General features: G+C 35.3%; 1 protein-coding gene across 1 annotated transcript; it reads left to right on the top strand.

The window, feature by feature from the left end:
• The first annotated feature begins 11,457 nt into the window (after positions 1-11,457).
• On the top strand, positions 11,458-12,411 carry LOC132680234 (olfactory receptor 2T8-like). The gene has a single exon (XM_060634021.3). It carries the CDS (start codon positions 11,473-11,475, stop codon positions 12,409-12,411), a length of 939 nt encoding a protein of 312 aa, XP_060490004.3. The 5' UTR covers positions 11,458-11,472.
• Positions 12,412-23,321: the final 10,910 nt, after the last annotated feature.

Raw genomic sequence — 23,321 nt, 5'->3', positions numbered from 1 at the left:
ATTATGTTTGCTCAACAATTGGAATAATAGAAAACATATATAATATTTACACTTCTCATCATCTACTGTATAAATAAGTGAGGCCCCAGCAATGAACCTTAGGTTAAAAGATGCATAATCATACTTAGCAATGAGGGAATTGATGGATCCAAGGCAGATCCTGGCCTTGAGGGATGTAATAACATAAAGTTGATCATCAATGTTTCCTGAAGAAAGATTATTGATCAAAAAAAAGGGGAATTACACAGAAAATTTCAACTTTTAATTCTGTGGGCTCTCTTGGGCTCTCAGGGAAACCATATATTTTTTAATATTTATTTATGTATTTATTTATTTATTTTGAGAGAAAGAGAGCACACACTCATGAAAGGATGTGGGAGAGGCAGAGAGAAAAAATGAGAATCCAAAGCAAGCTTTGCACTGTCAGTGCAGAGGCTTATTGCAGGACTCATTCCCATGAACTGTGAGAGCATGACATGAGCCAAAATCAGGAGTCAGATGCTTAATTGACTGAGCAATCCAGGTGCCACTTATCTTTCTGCTTTTAAGGTGTATTCTTTATCACTATACTTTGCCAATTTAATTAGAATATGTCTTGGTGTGAATCTGCTTTTGTTGATATTTGGAGGGTTCTTTGTGCCTCCTGGATCTCTATATTTGTTTTCTTCCACAGATTAAGAAGATTTCTGGTATTATTTCTTCAAATAATTTTTTTGTCCCCTTTTTATCTCTCATTTCTTCTGGGACTCCTATAATATGAAGGTTATTTCACTTGACTGAGTCACTGAGTTCTCTCAGTCTTTTCTCTTTTTGCATCATTTTTTGTTCTCTCTTTTGTTCAAATTGATTACTTTCCAATACTTTGTCTTCTGGATCAGCAATTAATTCTACTTCTTCCAGTTTGCTGTCCATTCCATCAAGCATGTTTCTCATTTATTTTACTGAACACTTTATCTCTTATATGTTATTCCTTATTTATTTTTTATGTTTATTTTTGAGAGAGAGAGAGAGATAGGAAGAGGATCTTAAACAGTCTCTGCACTGACATCTGAAAACCCAATGTAGGACTCAAATCCACAAACTGCCAGATCATGACCTGAGCTGAAGTCAGCCCGCTTAATGGACTGAGGCACCCAGGTGCCCTTGGTATCCTTATTTCTGCATTAAGAGTCTTACTCATGTCCTCCACTCTTTTTTCACATCCAGGGTATATATGTAAAATAATTGCTTTAAATATTACATTAGGCATGTTATTCATGTTACTCATATCTGTTTTGCTCTGGCCATGCCTTTGTGTTGTTCTTTCATTTGGTATGAATTCCTCTGTCTTTTCATTTTGTCTCCATCTCTGTGCCTCTTTCTGTGTATTAAGAAAGTCTGCTACATCTCCTTTTCATGAGGATTATGATCACTTAATGGAGAATACGTGGTGTAGTCTCCCCTCCCCCCCCCCCACATACACATAGTGTCCCCTATTTCCCAGGGCATGACCCTTCTGGGAATATATCCAATGTGTTTGGTTTGTACCCTTATGATCACTTTATCCTTCAGTCCAATCATTTGTTGAGGCTTTCTTTGCATGTTGTGAACAGTGTTTGGTCCCTTACCTGAATGGGGTGAATTTTAAATAGGTGTTTTGGTCTGCTTGTGAAATGAGATGTGTTGCCACCACTACTGGAACTGACACCCACAAAACTCTTCAGAGTTGGGGTGTGGGCAGTGGTTTGGGCAGATCTTCTGAGGGTGGGGCATGTTGTGTTGGCACTGAAACAAGTGTGACCAGGAAGGGTACTTTACTAGAGAATGGGGGCACAGCTCTGTGTAAGCAGTTAGGTAGCTAGTGATTGTACTACACAGGTTCCCACAGGTAGTCCTGAGCCTATGCTGAGTGGTGGAGAGGGAGGTGCTGTCTGCCAGTTCCTTTTCTCCCAGAGAGTTCTCTCCATTAATGCTGCTTCTCTGGGAAAGGCTCCAAGATGAGCAAATAACCTCCACTCTGTGCTCCATGTTCTCTACATAATGTCTTTCCATGCTGTGTGTTGGCAAGTTCTTTTCCTGTCTTTTTTCTAAAAGTAGCCCCATTGCCATCAGGCTCTATCCCAGCCAAGGCTGCTGATTTTTGAAACTTCAGGCTGAAGTCCAGTTTGTTGTCAGAAGTCACAAAATTCAGCCCCTCTCATTTTCCAAGACAATTGCTATAGGGATTTGTTTTCCTTGTACTCTCTCCTGTATGTTACTCTGTTTCTTGCCCTTCTACATGTCTGTTGCTCCCTCCTAACTGCAGAAACTATGATCCATTTCTCTCCTAAAGCATGTCTTCACATTCTTTGATGCGGCCTCTTCTCTTACTTTAGTTGTGGAGTTTATTCTGCCAGTCTGGTTCTGACAGTTTGATTTCTGAGGTATTTAGGATGATTTAATGGTTATATAGTTATATTCATGGGACAAGTCATGCCTAAGATCTCCCTCTCTGCAACCACTTTCCAATCTCCTCAGAGGGTATTTTTCTGAATAAAATGTCAGAGAAAGAAAAATAACATGATTTCACTTATAGGGTGAATTTAAATAAACAAAGCAAAATCATACTCATAGATACAGAGAACAGATTGGTGGAACAGGGAGAACAGAGGAAACAGGTTTCATGAATGGGAAAATGGGTGAAGGGGGTTAATTGAATGGTGGCAAATGGTAACTAGAGTGTGATGAACGCTTTATAGTGTATACAAATATTGTCTTATTATATTTTACTCTTGAAACTAAAATAATGTTATCACCAATTTTACCTCAATTATAAAAATTATATCAACAACTATAATAACAAAGTGTTTATTGCCATGTGAAGGAGCCATCTCCATTTCCCATAGGTCTTTCCCCAATCACCTTCCCTGTATTATCCTTTTCCTGTACCTCCCCAGGCAGCCTTGGAAGAGTGATTGGCTCAGGGTTTAACAGAGGAAAGACAAATAAATACTCTATTAATAAGAAAAAAATGTGGTTAATTGACAGAATTAATTTGTATTTTGCAAACTTCCCTCTTTTTCTTGTCACAGATATTATTGACAAACAACTTAGCAGCCCTGGAATTTAACTGCTAGAATTACATTTTCTATATCTAATGTATAGCATAATAACTATAATAAACACTTAGAATCACTGCGATGTATATTTTAAAGGTGCTATGAGAGTAGAGATTTAATGTTATCATCATAACAACAGAAAGAAAATGGTAATTATGTGAGGGGTAGAATGTGTAAATAACCTTCTTGTGGTAACCATTTGGGAATCTATACATGTATCAGGTTATAATATTGTCCACCTTAATCTTACACAGTGATATATGTCTACTATATCTCAATAAAAATATTTTTAAAAGCAGAATTACTTAAGAATAAAAAGTAACTGGGTACTATAGTATATAGTATACTATATATGGTATAAAAGTACACTATATATATTTTTTGAGATATAAAAGTAACCACCACAAGGACCTATAGTAGGTAATATGGCAATGCCTGACTGATCATAGCATTATTATTATTATGTATTATTAACTATTAAGTATTATTAAGTATTGTTAATACTTAATAAAATATTAAAAAGTAAAGAGCAGAGGACATGTTTGCATTTATTACGCATTGCAATCTGACTATGATCCCCAGAAGAGCCCAGAGTTCTATGGAATGCTTTCTGGGAATACCAAAACATCATTGAGAATTTCATATTCAGCTGCCCGTTTTGGCCAAAATTAATGGACAAATATATTGCTGTGTAACCAGAGCTACATATATAAGTGGTAAAGAAATTACACAGGAATAACATGGACCAAGTGGTGCCATAAACACTTTAAAAGCATAGTGAACATAGGTTACAAAAGGGACATGGACGCTGATACTCTTAAGCTAAGATATATGTGCAGCCACCAGGAATATTGCTTAATTTATAAAACTAATTAAAAATAAAGACTTGACGAGTAAAATCAGATGACAGTTTTCATCAGGAAAAATTAAATTCTTATCTCCTATTTTGAATCCATACTCAGTCCCAGAATTTATCCGATTAAAAAGTCACCAGTTCACCTTGAAGAAAGGTCCAACAATGCCACAATAATTGTATGTGGGCACTATATATCAATCCTTTTCCAAAGAAACTTGCACCTAAATAGAAGAATGGATTTGTCAGATCAGGCTTACATGAAAAAAATACAATAGACTGGGTAGATTAAATATCAGATATTTATTCTCACAAGTTCTGGAGGCTAGGAATTCTAAGATCAAGCTACAGGCCAGTTTGGCTCCCAGTGAGACCTCTCTTCTTATTTTACAGAAAGCTCCCTCACATGGCATTGCATGATTATGAAGAGAAGGAGAATTATATCTGGTATCCCTCAAAAGCACACTAATCCTTAAATCAAAGCCATACCAATACGAGCTAATTTAAACTTAATTACTTCTATAACATTCTTATCCCCAAATCTCTCTGCATTTGCAGTTAGGGTATCCAACATAGAAATTTGAGATGGTGCAATGCACAGAGCAAGACACCCTAGGGAAAGCAAAATCCTGATATCTCTTGAAAGCTGTTAGTTACAGAATCTGAGCTAATCTTAGAGGACTCTGTTTTGTAATGAAATGCCCTTCTCACTACAATTGACCCATATGGGAACTTCATGCTCTCCATCACATCTACTTTTGCTCTTCTGAATAAAGTTCCAGGTTACTTATTGAGTACCAATGTTTGTTTATAAGAGACATATTAACAGTTCTTCTAAACCAAAACCTGGGAATGCCAGTAGATGTATTGAGATCCACATACCAGCATAGTCTTTGTGGGCAAATTCCAAATTACCTTGTATCTTATATTGGAAGAAAACCATATTTTTATTGAGAATTGGTCGTTCTTCTTGGTTGTCTTATGTGCACACCAATCACCTGACCTACTTTCTATTTGCAGACATAAAACTGTGTGAATGGTATTTAAGGTTTCCCTTCATTTTGACTTCTGGCTGAGTGTAACTCATGGAATATCCACTTCACTATTCTGTGCTCCCATATTCCACTTCCCCTTTCAAGACTAAATTAATTGCTACCCATTTGATAGGAGTGCTAGTATCAGACACCCTCAACTAAGTCTTTATCAAGGAATTGTTCTTGTTTGAGGAACACTGCCTAGGCCAAGGTCATGCTCCCTTCCTGGGGACAGGCCACATCCTACCAATGCTCTTGTTGGGGCACAAGAGGAACCCCTTTCTCTATAGCAAGGCAACTTAGAAGGAACATGTTAGAACTCCTCCTGGGATAGCTGATAACTTTGTTATAACTGCAAGACAGTTCAACATCTCCTTGTGCCCAATTCTGCTTCCTTCATTCTTAGGGACTTATTCCTAAGGGAACTCCACAATAACTTCTTGCATACCTATCTCTGTCTCAGAGTCTGTGTCCCAAACATCATGAAATGTTTTCTGTGCATGGGTAGGATAACAACAGAATATTTTATCCTGCTGGCTTCTTGGTTTTGCACTCTGGCCAGGTCTGAGCACTTGTTAGATGGACTTTTCCACACAGTCTGTTTTAGTGATGTCTGGAAATTTCATCCCACATTTCTTCAGGAGGAGTGGTGGACAATACATCCTATTCTTGCTAAGATTAAGGTCTAGTACAAAATTTCTTGGTTTCTTTAAATTTTCCCACATAATTAAAAATAATACTAAATGCATCTCAATTTAGACACCCCAGTTCACTGTGATTTCAGTTTTCTTATGGAGTTCTGAAAGGTATTTCCACTTTTTTCTTGATATGAAGCTTCTGTGATCTTCATTATCATGTTCTCTGGGAACTTATAATTTGATATACATTGAAAAAAGTCTACTCAACATCCAAAGGCATAAGCACATTTAAAATCTATGATGTTCTCTCTTTCTAAACAAATAAAATACCAATTATTACAGATCACCTGGAGTAAGCAATTAAAACACACTCTTGTCCAGATGTAGCTTTTTCCAATGAAATATTCTGTGATGCATATATTTTATATATACATATATTAACAGGTGTGGAATGTGATACTTATATTTACTCTTACAAAATTCAAAGTCACAGAAGTGTTAAAAATGAATCCAAGAACCAAGATTTTCCCAGAAACTAAACTCCAAACATTGATAAAATATGAAGAAACAACTCAGATAGAATCAAACTGAAATTTAATTGGCACAACAGATGCAATCTGTTGTAGGTTAGTTTCAATTATCATTTATTTTATTATTTATTTAATTTTTTAATGTTTATTTATTTCTGAGACAGAAAGAGACAGAGCATAAGTGGGGGAAGAGCAGGGAGAGAGGGAGACACAGAATCTGAAGCAGGCTCCAGGCTCTGAGCTGTCAGCACAGAGCCCGACGTGGGGCTTGAACTCATAAACTGCAAGATCATGACCCGAGCCGAAGTTGGACACTCAACCGACTGAGCCACTTAGGCACTCCATTTATTTTATTATTTAAATACAAAGAAACATAAACTCTAAAATAAAAATGACATAATATGTCTCAGACTATTTGTCTGAAGTTTTCTTGTCCAGCAAGAGAGCAGACACAGGATCGAATACAAGAGAGGCCAATCTCTGGGAGGAGACAAGAGCCCCCAGCAGGGGTTTCATCTTCATATTTATTGAACTCTCAAGATTTTGCATATGTGGTGAATGTGCAGAAGGAAACAATCAGATAGTAATTAACTTCAGTGTGTAAGAAGCAAAGGGTCTGGGGGGCAAGTGGAGTTTGAAGTTGTGATCAAAGTATATTGGCACGCGATGTAAAGTAGTTTCCTGCAGGTAATATAACAAGTTACTTGTGATTGCATTATAAATCTCACTAAATAACCTTGGGTGCTTTTTCCCTGTGGCGGTGGCTTTCCACCCTAAGCTTTTTTTTTTAACCCATTTATTTAAGTATAAGGAATTCTTGAACGTATTTCCCCACAATAATATAAATATAAACTTTGAAACTTATGGAACACAGAGATTCTGTCAATTTAAGTTCCAAAAAATAGCTGAATTTCAAAATGAATTTCACATTTCTTTTTCTTTTTCAAGTCTTTTTTTTTTAATTCCAGTTAAACATACAGTGTAATATTAGTTTCAGGTGTAGAATTTAGTGATACATCATTTACATGCAACATTCAGTGCTCATCACAAGTACCCTCCTTAATAGCCATCACCCATTTAATCTGTCACCCTGCCCACCTCACCTCCAGCAAACCTCAGTTTATTCTTTATACATAACAGCCTATTTTAAGGTTTGACTCTCTTTCCTCCCCCATATTCATATGTTTTGTTTCTTAAATTCCATATATACATTTCATCATTTTAATTACTATGTTTAACAAAAGCTTGTCTCTTAACAACAAATTCTTTAATCTTTCTTCCTTATCAAATTTTAAAAAGTAATGTCAGAATCAGATAAATCTATTCTTTAATGTATTTTAAATAGTCATCCTTTTCCAGGATCACTTATGTACATTTTACTTTTCCTTGTAAATGATTGTCTCTTATTTTAATGAATCATGACTTTCCAAAAGGGCAGAGGAAATTATATTTAAGTTCTAAAAAAGCTAAAATCTGTGACAATTAAATACCATTGTCATGGAAAGAGTCAGACTTATGCAGCATTGGCATATTAATAAGAAGGTATTTTTAGAAAAGATGTCAAGAGGGTAATCCCCTTAATAGGTCACAGTAGACACTGATATGAGCAAGTTTGATGTGGCCAGACTAGAAGAGGTATTTAGGGTGATGCTGCTCAAAGAGGATGCAGATGCAGCCTACTGGGAGTCATAATTTTATGTGAGTAGATCACACTAATCTCTTAATATTTAGTATTTTTAATGGATGTTGCACTCTAGAAAACTATAGTAATACTATATCCTCTATACAGTTTTACATATAAAATCCATTGTTATCTAACCTACAATCCAAAGAGCTAAAATTAATGCTAGCTTAGTAAGATTAAAACTCTTGTACTAACCTGTCAATTCAGTCAAATAAATGATTTAGCTGTTACTATTTTATTTTGTACAGAAAGAATTGATTGATCTCAGTATCCTGGGGAAGAAGAGTCATACTTTTAATAGTAAGTGATGGCAACGGGGATCAGAAAAATACAGAAGGGAAAATTCTAGATAACCTCCTAAATATTCTGATTATTTTATGAGAGAAAAGAGAAGATGTATTTGTTCCTTCTAATAGTATTACAAAAGAGATGAGTTTGTGGTTTAAAGTAATGATATCATAATTTTACCACCATTCTAAGTGAAATATTAGGGAAACAGATAAAAAGACCAAAAACCTCTAATATTATCAAGCCATATATCAAAGGTGAAAAAAAAGTGTTTATTTTTCACAGTATTAAATTTTCATATTGCCACACTAGTCAATGTTGAGTTTTCATCATTCTATTAAATACCATTGTAGATATCTTACTTGCAAGCTAAGTTAATTCCTCATATAAGTTTCCACTGCACTTTATGTGAATTTTCTTAGAAATTATTCTTTATTATCTTATGTGTGTAAATTTATAAACATTCCAATTAATGGCAAATAGTCTTATTTGTGTGTGTGTATGAGACAGAGAAAGAGAGAGAGAGAGAGAGAGAGAGAGAGAGAGAGAGAGAGAGAGTAGGGGAAGGGCAGAGAGAGGGGAGGATGGAGGATCCAAAGCAGGCTTTGCACTGATGGCAGAGAGCCTGATGCAGGGCTGGAACTCATGAACTGTGACATCATGACATCATAACTGACTGAGACACCTAAGCACCCCAGATAGGATTTTTAATTAAACATATAAATAAATATCATCACATCTTAGGAAAATATAAATACTTCTATTCATTGTATTTAATTGACATGTTTAGTTGATTTTTCCATTAAGTAATCTAAACACTATGAGCGTTCTAAGTAGTCAATAGGATTATGACAATTGTTTTTATATATTTATTTCACCAGAAAGAAAGTGTATAGCTATCACTTATATCTTTTGAAAAACAAAGACTTAATTATTTCACATTTTTTAATGTTCATTTTTGAGAGAAAGAAAGAACATATGCATGATAGCAGAAGAGGAGCAGATTGAGGGAGCACTGTCTGTGCTGACAGTGCAGAGCCAGATGCAAGACTCGATCTCACAGACAATGAGATCATGACCTGAGATGAAATCAAGAGTAAGATGCTTAACTTACTGAACCCCCCCCCCCCCAGGTGCCCCATTTCACATTTAAAGATACACTTAACCACAAGTAGAAACATGATGATAAGAAATGCATTTTTTAACCTAGAAAACTGTGATTATTCTCAAGTAAACTGTAATTATTCTCTAAAAAAGCATACACTTATCTTGCATGATGCAAGCAAAATTTAGTGCAAATTACTATATTTTTATGCCATATATATATATATATATATATATATATATATATCGCCAATCAAAATAACCAATAATGAGCATCTGTAACTCAAAATCCTATTAAATAGTTACTTAAATATATGACTGGAGTGGAAAAAACACAAATGTCCATAGACATTTATTGATATGAGTTTATAAGTAAAATGTAGTTTAAGCATACAAAGTAATATTATTCAGCCTCAAAATGGAAGAGTATTCTGGCACATTTTACAGCATGGATGAACATTGAGGATTTTATGTTGTATGAAATAAGCGAATCTCTCTCTCTCTGTCTCTCTTTCACACACACACACACACACACACACACACACATACACACACTGCTGCATAGTTCCACTTATCTGAAGTATGTAAGTTAGTCAAATATATAGAGGCAGAAGATAGAATGGCATTTGCCAGTGGCTGTGAAAATAAGGAAAGGAAGTTATTACATAATGGATACAAGAGTTTCAGTTTGAGAATATGAAAATTTTCCAGGGGATTAATACTGGTAATGATTATATAACAAAGTGAAAATACTTAATGCCACTATACTGGCAGTACACTAAAAAATAAGTAAGATAGTAGCAAAGAATTAAGAGGCTTGTCCAACACCCTACAGTTACTAAGATGCCTACTGCTTTTCAAATAGTTTTAATGTTCTGTCAATCTTCAACAATAGGAGGATGGAAAATAATAACCTACACGTCAAATAAATTACATAGCAGGATTTTGAAGTTCTTCAGGAAAGTGATACTGAACTCTATATTTAGAGATTTCATTTAGTTACTAGAGGTACAGACTGCATGTTAGAGTTTCAAGGATGTGGAGATCACAGAATTTTAGCAAATGCAAAATACATTTAACAGGAGGAAATGTATTTTCAACATGTCTAATTTTGAAATGATCAACTAAAAATGTCAAGTAGAATACTACCAGTACAGTAATGATGCTCAAGAACTGGAGTTAGAGGCTGAATAAGACTTTTGCACTGCCTTTATCCATCCTGAATGGCATTCAATTAAGGGATGCCTGTGTAAAGTGAAGGCAAAGAGAATTGTCCATGGAAGAGGTGGACTCCTTTTATTACATAAATTCACTGAAGTATACAATATCTTTGAGAAATAATGAGTATCCCCATGTCTGCAGCTATTATTTATTCAACAAGCTAGACAAAATCAGAGATGAAAAGACCTTTAAAGATTAGATTCCTTTCTGACTGAAGAGAATTTACCTCTGTGGTTGGGTGAAGAATGAAAAATGTTTACCTCCTCTTCCTTACTCAGTAAAGTTGTGTTTCTGTGACTTTGAGGGGAAACAATTTCATTTGATTATACAAAGTATCTTCTTAATTAAAATCTGCATTTAGTATTGCAGTGTCACATTAAGGGAAATATTCTAAAGCCATTAATGTTAAACTAATTCACTAACAATTCCAAATTAAGCTATGTTTCTTTCTGCAGACTCAGTATTTTAGTTCCTAGACCTGAAAATGTAAGTCCTCTTGTTTGGAAAAACAATGGCTTCCATAATTAAATGATATCAATAAAGATGATCTGATTTTAATATGTTTTACATGTGTAACTCATATCAAGGACCTTGATTTTATATATTTAAAACAAACTGATTTAACTCAGCTCCTAAGAATATTGACTATGCATGATATAAGGCAAAACACAAACATAAATTACAAATTATGTAAAAAATATCCTCTTGCTCACATATGTTGCTGCCTGTGGTGCAAAGACACACTTCATATTACTGTAATTTACCAAAAAATTTTCATTATGCCAATTAATTAATGAATTAATTCATTCATTATGCCAAAATCTATTCATTATGCCAATTAATAAAGGGTACTTATTTTGAAACTTTTAAAGAAAGAAAAAGTGGAAAAAGTTGAAATTAACTTTATGTCCACGTTAAAATATTTTGAAAATGGCAAATAAAATATTTGAAATAAGTTTTATCATTTTCAGATATGTAATTCAAATGGAGCACTGCAAATGATGAAAACTGTCATCTATTTCTTCATTTCCAGTTTGAAAATCATGAAAAATGGGAACACCACCTCTGATTTCATTCTCCTAGGACTCTTTAACCACACAGAAGCCCATCTATTTCTCTTTGCAATGGTTCTCACAATTGCCTTCGCCTCCCTAGTGGGAAATGCCCTCATGATTCTCCTGATTCACCAAGATGCCCAGCTCCACACACCCATGTACTTCCTACTGAGCCAACTCTCCCTCATGGACATGATGCTGGTCTCTACCATTGTGCCCAAAATGGCTACTAACTACTTGACTGGAAAGATGTCCATCTCCTCTGCTGAGTGCGGGTTGCAGATATTCTTCCTTCTAACTTTAGGAGGGGGTGAGTGTTTCCTCTTAGCAGCCATGTCCTATGACCGGTATGTGGCTGTTTGCCACCCACTGCGATACCCAGCCCTCATGAGCTGGCAATTATGCCTGAAAATGACTGTGGGGTCTTGGGTCCTGGGGGCAGCTGATGGGCTCATGCAGGCTGCTGCTACCCTGAGTTTTCCATTTTGCGATGCACATGAGATCAATCATTTCTTCTGTGAGGCCCCTACTCTGGTGGGTTTAGCTTGTGCCGACACGTTTGTCTTTGAGTATGTGATGTACCTATGCTGTGTGTTAATGCTCCTGGTCCCATTTTCTCTCATTCTGATTTCCTATAGTCTCATCCTTGCTGCAGTTCTCCAGATGCATTCTAGAGAAGCCCTCAAAAAGCCTTTTGCCACCTGCTCCTCACATCTTTCTGTGGTGGGACTCTTTTATGGAGCTGCAATTTTTACCTATATGCAACCCAAATCCTACAGGTCAGCTCACCATGATAAAGTAGTGTCAGTGTTCTATACTATCTTCACCCCTGTACTCAATCCCCTCATCTACAGTCTGAGAAACAGTGAAGTCAAGGATGCCTTGAGAAAGTGTATGGGTCAGTGTTCTTCCTTAAGTCAGGGTTAAGATTACATAGATTTGCTCTAAATTTAAAGTCTGTACAAAGTGACTGTGTAGGATTTTCTAGAGAAAAGGTATATATGTATTATATCTATATCCATTACTAGTTTACTTTGAAATTCTGACAGGCCTCCATAGTTTGGATCTTTTACTATGCTCTCATGAATACATCAAATTGTGGATTGTTAAAAGTCTGTTAATCAAAAATCATTAAAACGCTTTTACATCACACCACACAATAAATATTTGTTCAAAGAATGAGCCAAGTAGTCAAACAATTTTCAACATTAATTGTTAATTTGTTTTTAATTGTGGTATAACTTACAAACACTAGAATGCTCACATCTGAAGCTTGCTATTCAACCAGTGTCAACAACTTGGATTTCGCCCACTAGTAAAAGGCAATTCTGACCAGATCAGAATTTTTTTTCATGCACTTTTCCAGTAAAATCACTCATCCCAGATACAACAATTAGTCACACTTGTATCTCTGTCCTGTAATTTGGTCTGTTCTAGAATTTTGCTTCAATGAAAACATAAAATAGGTATTTTTTAATAACTTGGTTATTTTTATTTTTATTGATTTAATATGTTTTTAAGTATTCTACCACACTTTTACATCTATCAGCAGTTTTTCTTCTTTATTTTTGTTGTTGTTCCTAAATAATATGCCCATCTCTGAATCTACTGCTCTTTGTTTATCTACTACTTTGATGGATATGTAATCTATTTTCAATCTGGAACTATTTTGATTAAAATAACTTTAACTTCCTTTTTGTGATCACATGTGTTTATTTCACTTGGTAGATGCATGACTAAAATTTTAGTATGAAATGAAACAAAATGTTTGCTCAATTTTACCTGCTCAGCCGCAAATCACAAGAATTCCACTTTCTCCAATTGGTACCAATTGTGGGTACTGTCAACCATTTTCATTTTCGGTATTCTAGCATGGATAGACTAACTCATTTTGGTTTCAATTTACATTTTCCTAATTATTAATGTTCCTGAGGATTTCCGTATTAACTCACGGCCCATATGTGCATCTTTCTTTGTGAAGTATCAATTTTCATACTGGGGAAAAAACATAATATACAGAATATGATGTTAATAAGATTATTTGGAAATTTTTAAATAAAATTACATTTGGTTTACTTGCTATGTTTTTCTGGAAAACCGCTTTTATTCCATTTTCAAGGATTAATTATTTTCATTAAAATTGATACTTTTGTAAAACATCTCTTCCTCAATATCCATTGGTCTTGGATTAAAAGTTTATATGTTTATTTGCTTTGATTATGCATCATAATATATTTCAATTCCATTGGTGTTATCATGTCTTGAAAATCTGATACATTCTTCCCTAGTAAGTACTTTTTGCCTAAAGAGCAAGGATAAAAAATAGGTTACAGAACGTAGGGTTCTAGTATTTTTTTCAGTGTATATTTCTAAACTTGTACCGATAAATCATTATATACCTATAAGCCAAGAAATATATATATGCATATGTATATGTACATACATACATATGTATACATATACATATACATATGTATACATACATATATATATATATATATATATATATATATATATATATATATATACATCTGCAGCCAAGAAATTTGGCATCTTTAGGGAGGTTGTTGTTTTTGCAAAGAAAATACTTATAAATATATATTTATTAATACAACTCTATATTTTAAAATTTATATTTATGTCCTCTGCAAAGAACTAAAAACAAAATAAGAAATGTAATTTAATACAATAGTTTAAAATATGAAGTTTAGAAATTAGGGGTTTTTTTCGCTTTGTTATTTTGCTTAATTTTAACCTGCCTTTCAGAACTTTTTTGATGACATTTTAATCAAAATTGTATTGTCTATCTCACATAAATGAGAAAGGGGAATAATAAAGTTAAAATAATATCAGAGATACTGGAAAGATCCAGTTTTACAGGCTTCTGCAGTATTTTTGAAATGGCACCTACAGATGTTAGAAGGGCTAGTTGAGGAATTTTTTCTGAAACCTGAATGTCATGGTTCAACTTTTCTAATTGAGGTAAAAAATTTATTGTATTTTAAACCTTGTTTGTTCCTCTACACATGGCCATACTTTTTTTTTTTTTTTTTTTTTTTTTTTTACAGAGAGAGAGAGAGAGAGAGAGAGAGAGAGAGAGACAGCCAGAGCCTGAGTAGGGGAGGAGCAGAGACAGAAGGAGACACAGAATCCGAAACAGGCTCCAGGCTCTGAGCTGTCAGCACAGAGCCCAACGCAGGGCTCGAACTCACAAACTGTGAGATCATGACCTGAGCCGAAGTCAGACGCTCAACCGACTGAGCCAGCCAGGCACCCAGACTATACTTTGATCAAAGGGGAATTTCATTAAATATTTTATTTCTATAGTCACTTTAAGAAGCATAAAGTGAGGGGCGTCACTGCCTGGAACCTGCTTTGAATTCTGTTTCTCCTTTTCTCTGCTCCTCCTCCTCTCATGCTCTATTTCTCTTTCAAAAATAAATAAATAAACATTAAAAATTTAAAAAAAAAACATAAGATGAATTAGTTAAACCTTCATTGAGGGGAATAAAAATAGTTTAACACCATAAAATAACTATAAATAACAACAGTAAGAATAAACATAAAATGTTTTTGTTCATTAAATAGTTTATGCATTTTGCTTAATATTTCACCTTCATTTTTTTTATTTTAATGATAGCCATAATCTGAGGAGGTACATTCAATATTCTCATTTTTGAAAAGGGGAGGTAGTAAGTGTATTGGGATAAAATTCATGGTTGATTTTCACACAGGTCTGAATTCAGTTGTCTAATTTTGAATAACTCGCAGTTAGGAAAGGGAAGTTGTGACAGTAGGGCTGGCTATCCCCTCATACACACACAACACAATCCCATGTGACTTTTTTTATATTTCTATTTTTTTTAATATTAAATTTATTTTCAAATTGGTTTACATACAACACTCAGTGCTCATCCTAACGGGTGCCCTCCTCAGTGCCCATCACCCACCCTCTCCTCCCTCCCATCCCCCATCAACCCTCAGTTTACTCTCAGTTTTTAAGAGTCTCTTATGGTTTGGCTCTCTCCCTCTCTAACATTTTTTTCCTCCCCCTCCCCATGGTCTTCTGTTAAGTTTCTCAGGATCCACATAAGAGTGAAAACATATGGTATCTGTCTTTCTCTGTATGACTTATTTCACTTAGCATAACACTCTCCAATTCCATCCAACATATTTCATTCTTTCTCATTGCCAAGTAGTATTCCATTGTGTATACAAACCACAATTTCCTTATCCATTCATCAGTTGATGGACATTTAGGCTCTTTCCATAATTTGGCTATTGTTGAGAGTGCTGCTACAAACATTGGGGTACAAGTGCCCCTATGCATCAACACTCCTGAATCCATTGGGTAAATTCCTAGCAGTGCTATTGCATGGGGTAGATTTATTTTTAATTTTTTAAGTGTTTATTTATATTTGAGAGAGACAGAGACAGAATGAGACTGGGTTAGGGTCAGAGAGAGAGGGAGACACAGAAGCAGAATCAGGCTCCAGGCTCTGAGCTTCCAGCACAGAGCCTGACGTGGGGCTCGAACTCATGAGCTGTGAGATCATAACCTGAGCTGAGGTTGGATGCTCACCCAACTGAGCCACCCTGGAGCCCCTAATTTTAATTTTTTTGAGAAACCTCCACTCTGTTTTCCAGACCAGCAGCCCAGTTTGCTTTCCCGCCAACAGTGAAAGAGGGTTCCCATTTCTCCATATCCTCACCAGCATCTATGGTCTCCTGATTTGTTCCTTTTAGCCACTCTGATTGGCATGAGGTGGAATCTGAGTGTGGTTTTGATTTGTATTTCCCTGATGAGGAGCGACGTTTTGCATCTTTTCATGTGCCTGTTGGCCATCTGGATGTCTTCTTTAGAGAAGTGTCTATTCATGTTTTCTTCCCATTTCTTCACTGGATTATTTGTTTTTTGGGTGTGGAGTTTGGTGAGTTCTTTATACATTTTGGATACTAGCCCTTTGTCTGATATGTCATTTGCAAATATATTTTCCCATTCTGTAGGTTGCCTTCTAGTTTTGTTGATTGTTTCCTTTGCAGTGCAGCAGCTTTTTATCTTCATGAGGTTCCAATAGTTCATTTTTGCTTCTAATTCCCTTGCCTTTGAAGATGTGTCAATTTTTGCCTTTGAAATTGCTGCGACTGAGGTCAGAGAGTTTTTCTCCTGCATTCTCCTCTAGGGTTTGATTGTTTCCTGTCTCACATTCAGGCCCTTTACCCATTTTGAGTTTATTTTTGTGAATGGTGTAAGAAAGTGGTCTAGTTTCAACCTTCTGCATGTTGCTGTCCAGTTCTCCCAGCACCAGCTGTTAAAGACACTGTCAATTTTGCATGAGATATTCTTTCCTGCTTTGTCAAAGATTAGGTGGCCATATTTTTGTGGGTCCAATTCTGGAGTCTCTATTCTATTCCATTGGTCTATGTGTCTGTTTCTGTGCCAATACCATGTTGTCTTGATGATTACAGCTTTGTAGGAGAGGCTAAAGTGTGGGATTGTGATGCCTCCCGCTTTGGTCTTCTTCTTCAAAATTACTACACAGGGCTACACAGGGTCTTTTGTGGTTCCAAACATATTGTAGGATTGCTTGTTGTAGCTTAGAGATGAATGAAGGCACAGTTTTGATTGGGACTGCATTGAATGTGTAGATAGCTTTAAGTAGTATTGACATTTTAACAACACTTATTCTTCCAATCAATTAGTGTTTAGGAATTTGTCCATTTCTTCTAGGTTGTCCAGGGTGTTGGAATATAATTTTTCATCGTATTCCCTGATAATTGCTTGTATTTCTGAGGGATTGGTTGTAATAATTCCACTTCCATTCATGATTCTATCTATTTGGGTCATCTCTCTTTTCTATTTGCAAAGCCTTGCTAGAGGTGTGTCAATTTTGTGTATGTATTCAAAAAAACAACTCTTTGTTTCATTGATCTGCTCTACAGTTTTTTTTTAGATTCTATATTGGTTATTTCTGCTATGATATTTATTATTTCTCTTCTTCTCCTGGGTTTGGGGTGTCTTTGCTGTTCTGATTCTATTTCCTTCAGGTGTGCTCTTAGATTTTGTATTTGGGATTTTTCTTGTTTCCTGAGATTGGCCTGGATTGCAATGTATTTTTCTCTCAGGACTGCCTTCACTGCATCCCAAAGCATTTGCATTGTTGTATTTTCAATTTCATTTGTTTCCATATATTGTTAAATTTCTTCTCTAATTGCCTGGTTGACCATTCATTCTTTAGTAGGTTGTTCTTTAACCTGCATGCTTTTGGAGATTTTCCAGGCTTTTTCCTGTGGCTGATTTCTAGTTTCATAGCATTGTGGTCTGAAAGTGTGCATGGTATGATCTCAATTCTTTTATACTTATGAAGGGCTGTTTTGTGACCCAGTATGTGATCTATCTTGAGAATGTTCCATGTGCACTCGAGAAGAGAGTATATTCTGTTGCTTTGGGATGCAGAGTTCTAAATATATCTGTTAAATCCATCTGATCCAATGTATCATTCAGGGCTCTTGTTTCTTTATTGATCCTGTGCTTAGATTATCTATCCATTGTTGTAAGTGAGTATTAAAGTCCCCTGCAATTACCACATTCTTATCTATAAGGTTGCTCATGTTTTTGATTAATTGTTTTATATATTTGGGGGCTCCTGAATTTGGTGCATAGACATATATAATTGTTAGCTCTTCCTGATGGATAGGCTCTGTAATTGTTATACAATGTCCTTCTTCATCTCTTTTTACAGCTTTTAATTTAAAGTCTAGTTTGTCTGATATAAGTATGGCTACTCCAGCTTTCTTTTGACTTCCAGTAGCATGATAGATAGTTCTCTATCCCCTCAGTTTCTATCTGAAGGTGTCCTCAGGTCTAAAATGAGTCTCTTGTAGATAGAAGTTAGATGGGTCTTGGTTTTTTTTTTTATCCATTCTGATACCATATGTCTTTGTTTGGAGCATTTACTGCATTTACATTCAATGTTATTATTGAAAGATATGGGTTTAAAGTCATTGTGATATCTGTAGGTATCATTCTTGTAGTGATGTCTCTGGTACTTTGTGGTACTTGCAACATTTCACTCACAAGGTCCCCCTTAGTACTCTTGTAGGGCTGGTTTAGTGGTGATTCCTTGAGTTTTTGTTTGGGAAAACCTTTATCTCTCTTTCTATTCTGAATGACAGACTTGCTGGATAAAAGATTCTCATCTGCATATTGTTTTGTTCTTCACATTGAAGATTTCTTGCCATTCCTTTCTGGCCTGCCAAGTTTCAGTAGATAGGTCTGTCACTGCTTTTATGGGCCTTCCTTTGTAGGTTAGAGCCTGTTTATCCCTAGATGCTTTCAGAATTTTCTCTTTATCCTTGTATTTGTCCAGTTTCACTATGATATGTTGTGCACAAGATTGATTCAAGTGATGTCTGAAGGGAGTTCTCTGTGCCTCTTGGATTTCAATGCCTTTTTCCTTACCAAAATCAGGGTAGTTCTCAGCTATGATTTTTTCAAGTACACCTTCAGCCCCTTTCTCTCTTCTTCTTCTGGAATTCCTATGATATGGATATTGTTCAGTTTGATTCCATCACTTAGTTCTCTAATTCTCCCCTCATACTCCTGGGTTTTTTTTTTTTTTATCTCTCTTTTTCTCAGCTTCCTCTTTTTCCATAATTTTATCTTCTAATTGACATATTCTCTCCTCTCCTCTTCAATCCGTGCTATGGTCGCCTCCATTTTATTTTGCTCCTCATTTATAGCAGTTTTCAAACTCCTCTTGACAATTTCTTAGTCCCTTGATCCTGTAGCAATAGATTTTCTGCTGTCCTCTATGCTTTTTTCAAGCCTAGCAATTAATTTTATGACTACTATTCTAAATTCGTGTTCCATTATATTGCTTAAATAATTTTTGATCAATTCATTAGCTGTCATTAATTCCTGTAGTTTCTTTTGAGGAGAATTCTTCTATTTCATCATTTTGGCTAGTCCCTGCGGTGGCTCCAATCCGCAGGGCACTTCCCCTGTGTTGTCAGGTATAACTTGGTAGGCAGGGCCACAGTCAGACCCCTATGGTTCCAAACTTTTGGAACCAAGAACAGGCAATCCTAATAGGAAAGCATACTGCATTTCAGGCCAATATCATGAAGCAAGAAAGGTCTCAAATGCACAACCTAGCCTTACACCTAAAGGAACTACAGAATGTACAGCAAATAAATTCTAAAGCCAGAAAAATCAGGGAAATAATAAACCTTAAAGAAGAAATGTTACAATATAGGAGAAAAAAAAAACAGTAGAACAGATCAACAAAACTAAAAGCAGGCTTTGTGAAAGAATTAAGAAAAGTTTTAAACTCCTACCCGGATTTATTGAAAACAAAAGAGAAAGGAACCGATCAGTCAAAATCATGAATTAAAGAGGAGAGATCACAACAAATACCACAGAAATAACAACAATAATAAGAGAATACTATGAAAAATTATATGCCTACAAACTAGGCAATCTAGAAGAAATGGACAAATTACTAGAAACTAATACCAAACTGCCAAACTGATGTAGGGAAAATTTGAAAAGACCCATAACCGGAAAGGAAATTGAATCAATAATAAAAAATCTCCCAATGAATAAGAGTTCTGGGCCAGATGGCTTTCCAAAGGAATTCTACCAGACATTTGAAGAATAGTTACTATCTATACATCCCAAACTGTTCAAAAAAAAAAAAGGAAATAGAATAAAAACTTCCAAACTCAATCTGCAAAACCACCATTTTCTTCATTCCAAAATGAAAGGCCCTCTAAAAGGAATAATTACCGGTGAATATCCTTGAAGAATATTGGTGCAAAAATTCTCAAGACACTAGCAAATCAAATTCAACAGTACATTACAAAATTATTCACCATCATCAAATGGGATTTATTCATGGACTGCTGAGCTGGTTAAATACTTGCAAATCAATAAATGTGATACAAAGAATTAATAAATGAATGGATAAGAACCATATGATCCTGTCAATAGATTCAGAAAAAGCAAAAGACAAACATACAACATCCATTCTTCATAAAAACCCTGAACAAAATAAGGATAGAAGAAACATACCTCAAAAGCATAAAAGCCTTTTAACAAAGAACCACAGCAATTATCATCCTCAAGGGGGAAAAACTGAGAGCCATTCCACTATGCTGAGGAAAAAGACAAGGATGTCCATCATTGGCATTACTATTTAACATAGTACTGGAAGTCTTAGTCCTAGTAAACAGATAACAATGGATTAATGAATGAATGAATGAATGAATGAATAAAGGCATAAAAATCAGCAAGAAAGAAGTCAAACTTTCACTGTTGCAGATGACATAATACTCTATGTAGAAAATTTGAGAGACTACTAAATATTGCTAGAACTAATACCTGAATTCAGCAAAGTCACAGCATATGAAACCAATGTGAAGAAATTTGTTGCATTTCTACACACCTATAATGAAGTAAAAGAAAAAGAAATAGGGGAACCAATCACATTTAAAACTGCACAAAAACAATAAGCTACATTGGAATAAACCTAACTAAAGAGGTAAAAGATCTGTACTCTGACAGCTATAGAAAACAGGAAAGATATTGAAGAAAGCACAAAGAAATTGAAAAGCATTCCACGCTTATGGATTGGAAGAACAAACATTGTTAAAATGTCTATACTACCCAAAGCAACCTACACATTTAATTCAATTCTTATAAAAATACCACTAGAATTCTTCATAGAGCTAGAACAAACAATCCTAAAATTTGTATGGAACTGCAAAAGGCCCCGAATAGCCAAAGTAATCTTGAAAAAGAAAACTAAAGCATCATAATTCCATATTTTTTATTAAATATAATTTATTGTCAAATTGGTTTCCATATAACACCCAGTGCTCACAATTCCGTATTTCAAGTTATATCACAAAGGTGTTGTTATCAAGACAGTATGGTACTGGCACAAAAACACACGCATAGATCAATGAAAAGGAATAGAAAACCCAAAAGTGAACCCACAACTCTATGGTCAATTAATCTTTGACAAAGTCAGAAATAGTATGCAATGGTAAAAAAATATCTCTCAAAAGTGGTGCTGGGAAAATTGGACCACAAAACATGCAGAACAATGAAACTAAACCACTTCCTTGCTACATACACAAAACTAAATGCAAAATGGATGAAAGACCTAAAGTGAGGCAGGGAACCATAAAAATCCTTGAGAACACAAGCAGGAACCTCTTTGACCTCGGCCATACCAACTTCCTACTAGACATGTCCTTGAAGGTAAAGGAGGCAAAAGCAAAAATGAACTATTGGGACTTCACCAAGATAAAAGCTTTTTCAAATCACAGGAAACAAGTCAACAAAACTAAAAGGCAGTCTACAGAATGGGAGGCAATATTTTTGAATAACATGTGATAAAGGGTTAGTATCCAAAAAAAAATAACTTATCAAACTCAACACTCAAAAAACATGCAGTCCAGTTCATAAATGAGAAGTTGTTAATAGGCAGTTTTCCAATGAAGACGTAGAGATGGCTAATAGACAAATGTAAAGATGGTCAATGTCACTCCTCATAAGGGAGATGCAAATCAAAAGTACCTTGACATTTCACCTCACACCTGTCAGAATGGCTAAAATTAGCAACACAAGTAAGAACATGTGTTGGCAGGGTGCAGAGAAATGGGAACCCTCTTGAGTGTTTCTAGGAATACAAACTGCTGTAGCCACTCAGGAGAGCAGTATGGAGATTCCTAAAAACAGTAAAAAACTAAACTAAGCTAAACTAAGAATAGAATTACCCTATGATCCAGTAATTGTACTGTTAGATATTTACCCAAAGAATTAAAAAATGAAGATTGGAAGAGGTACAAGCACCCTGATGTTTATAGCAATATAATTAACAGTAACCAAACTATGGAGAAAGCACAAATATCCTTCCACTGAGGAATGGATAAAGACGAAGTGAGGTGTGATACACACACACACACACACACACACACACACACACAATGGGATATTACTCAGCCATCAAAAATAGTGAAATCTTACCATTTGCAATGATGTGGATTGAGATAGAATGCATTATGCAAGCAAAATAAGCCAGCCACAGAAAGGTAAAAACAATATGATTTTACTCATATGTAGAATTTATAAAAGAAAACAGATGAACACATTGGAAGGAGGAAATGTAAGAGAAGGAAACAAACCACAGAGATTCTTAATAATAGATAAGAAACTGAGGGCTGATGGAAGGAGGTTGTGGGAGTAGAGATATGGGTGATGGGTATTAAAAAGGGCATTTGTGAGGAGCACTGGGTGTTGTTACATATGACATAGTGTTGAATTACACTCTTACTCCTGAAATCAATATTGCATTCTATGTTAACTAACTAAAATTTAAATGTTAAAAAATAATAATAAATAAAATAAATGAATAAATAAATAAATATAAAAATTCCTAGTATAAATTGAAGAAAAAAGAAAATGAAAAATAAAAACACCCAAAACCACTGACTCAGAAAACATGAGAGGTGATTTTTGCAAATTTTTATATGCAGTGGAGCTCAAATTCTGGTTTTAGAAGTCTGTGCCATTACTGGGTTTCACACTGGCAAGCATAGTTGTACACCCGAGTAGGAAAACAGTTGCCCAGGAGCAGACAACATGTTCTGAGGATCCCCTGAATCACATTAGGAGAAAATTCCCCTTCCTGGAGTGCATTTGTGAGAGATGGCACTGCTTGTCAAGGGATAAAAGAGCCGTTTGGTGCCATTAAGCTGCCTCTTTCTTTAGCATAGGCACAGAATGGCATACTGAGGGCAGCTAACCTGGATTCTGGCTTTTTGCT

The sequence above is a fragment of the Panthera onca genome, chromosome A1 (assembly GCF_046562875.1).
Source record: "Panthera onca isolate mPanOnc1 chromosome A1, mPanOnc1 haplotype 2, whole genome shotgun sequence".
Taxonomy (NCBI): Eukaryota; Metazoa; Chordata; class Mammalia; order Carnivora; family Felidae; genus Panthera; species Panthera onca.
The sequence above is the reverse complement of the archived record's forward strand: the minus strand, read 5'-3'. Positions and strand labels throughout refer to the sequence as shown.

What these genes read in the sequence shown, in the direction of transcription:
- LOC132680234 (XM_060634021.3), top strand. Translation starts at nt 11,473, where the DNA reads ATGAAAAATGGGAACACCACCTCTGATTTCATTCTCCTAGGACTCTTT.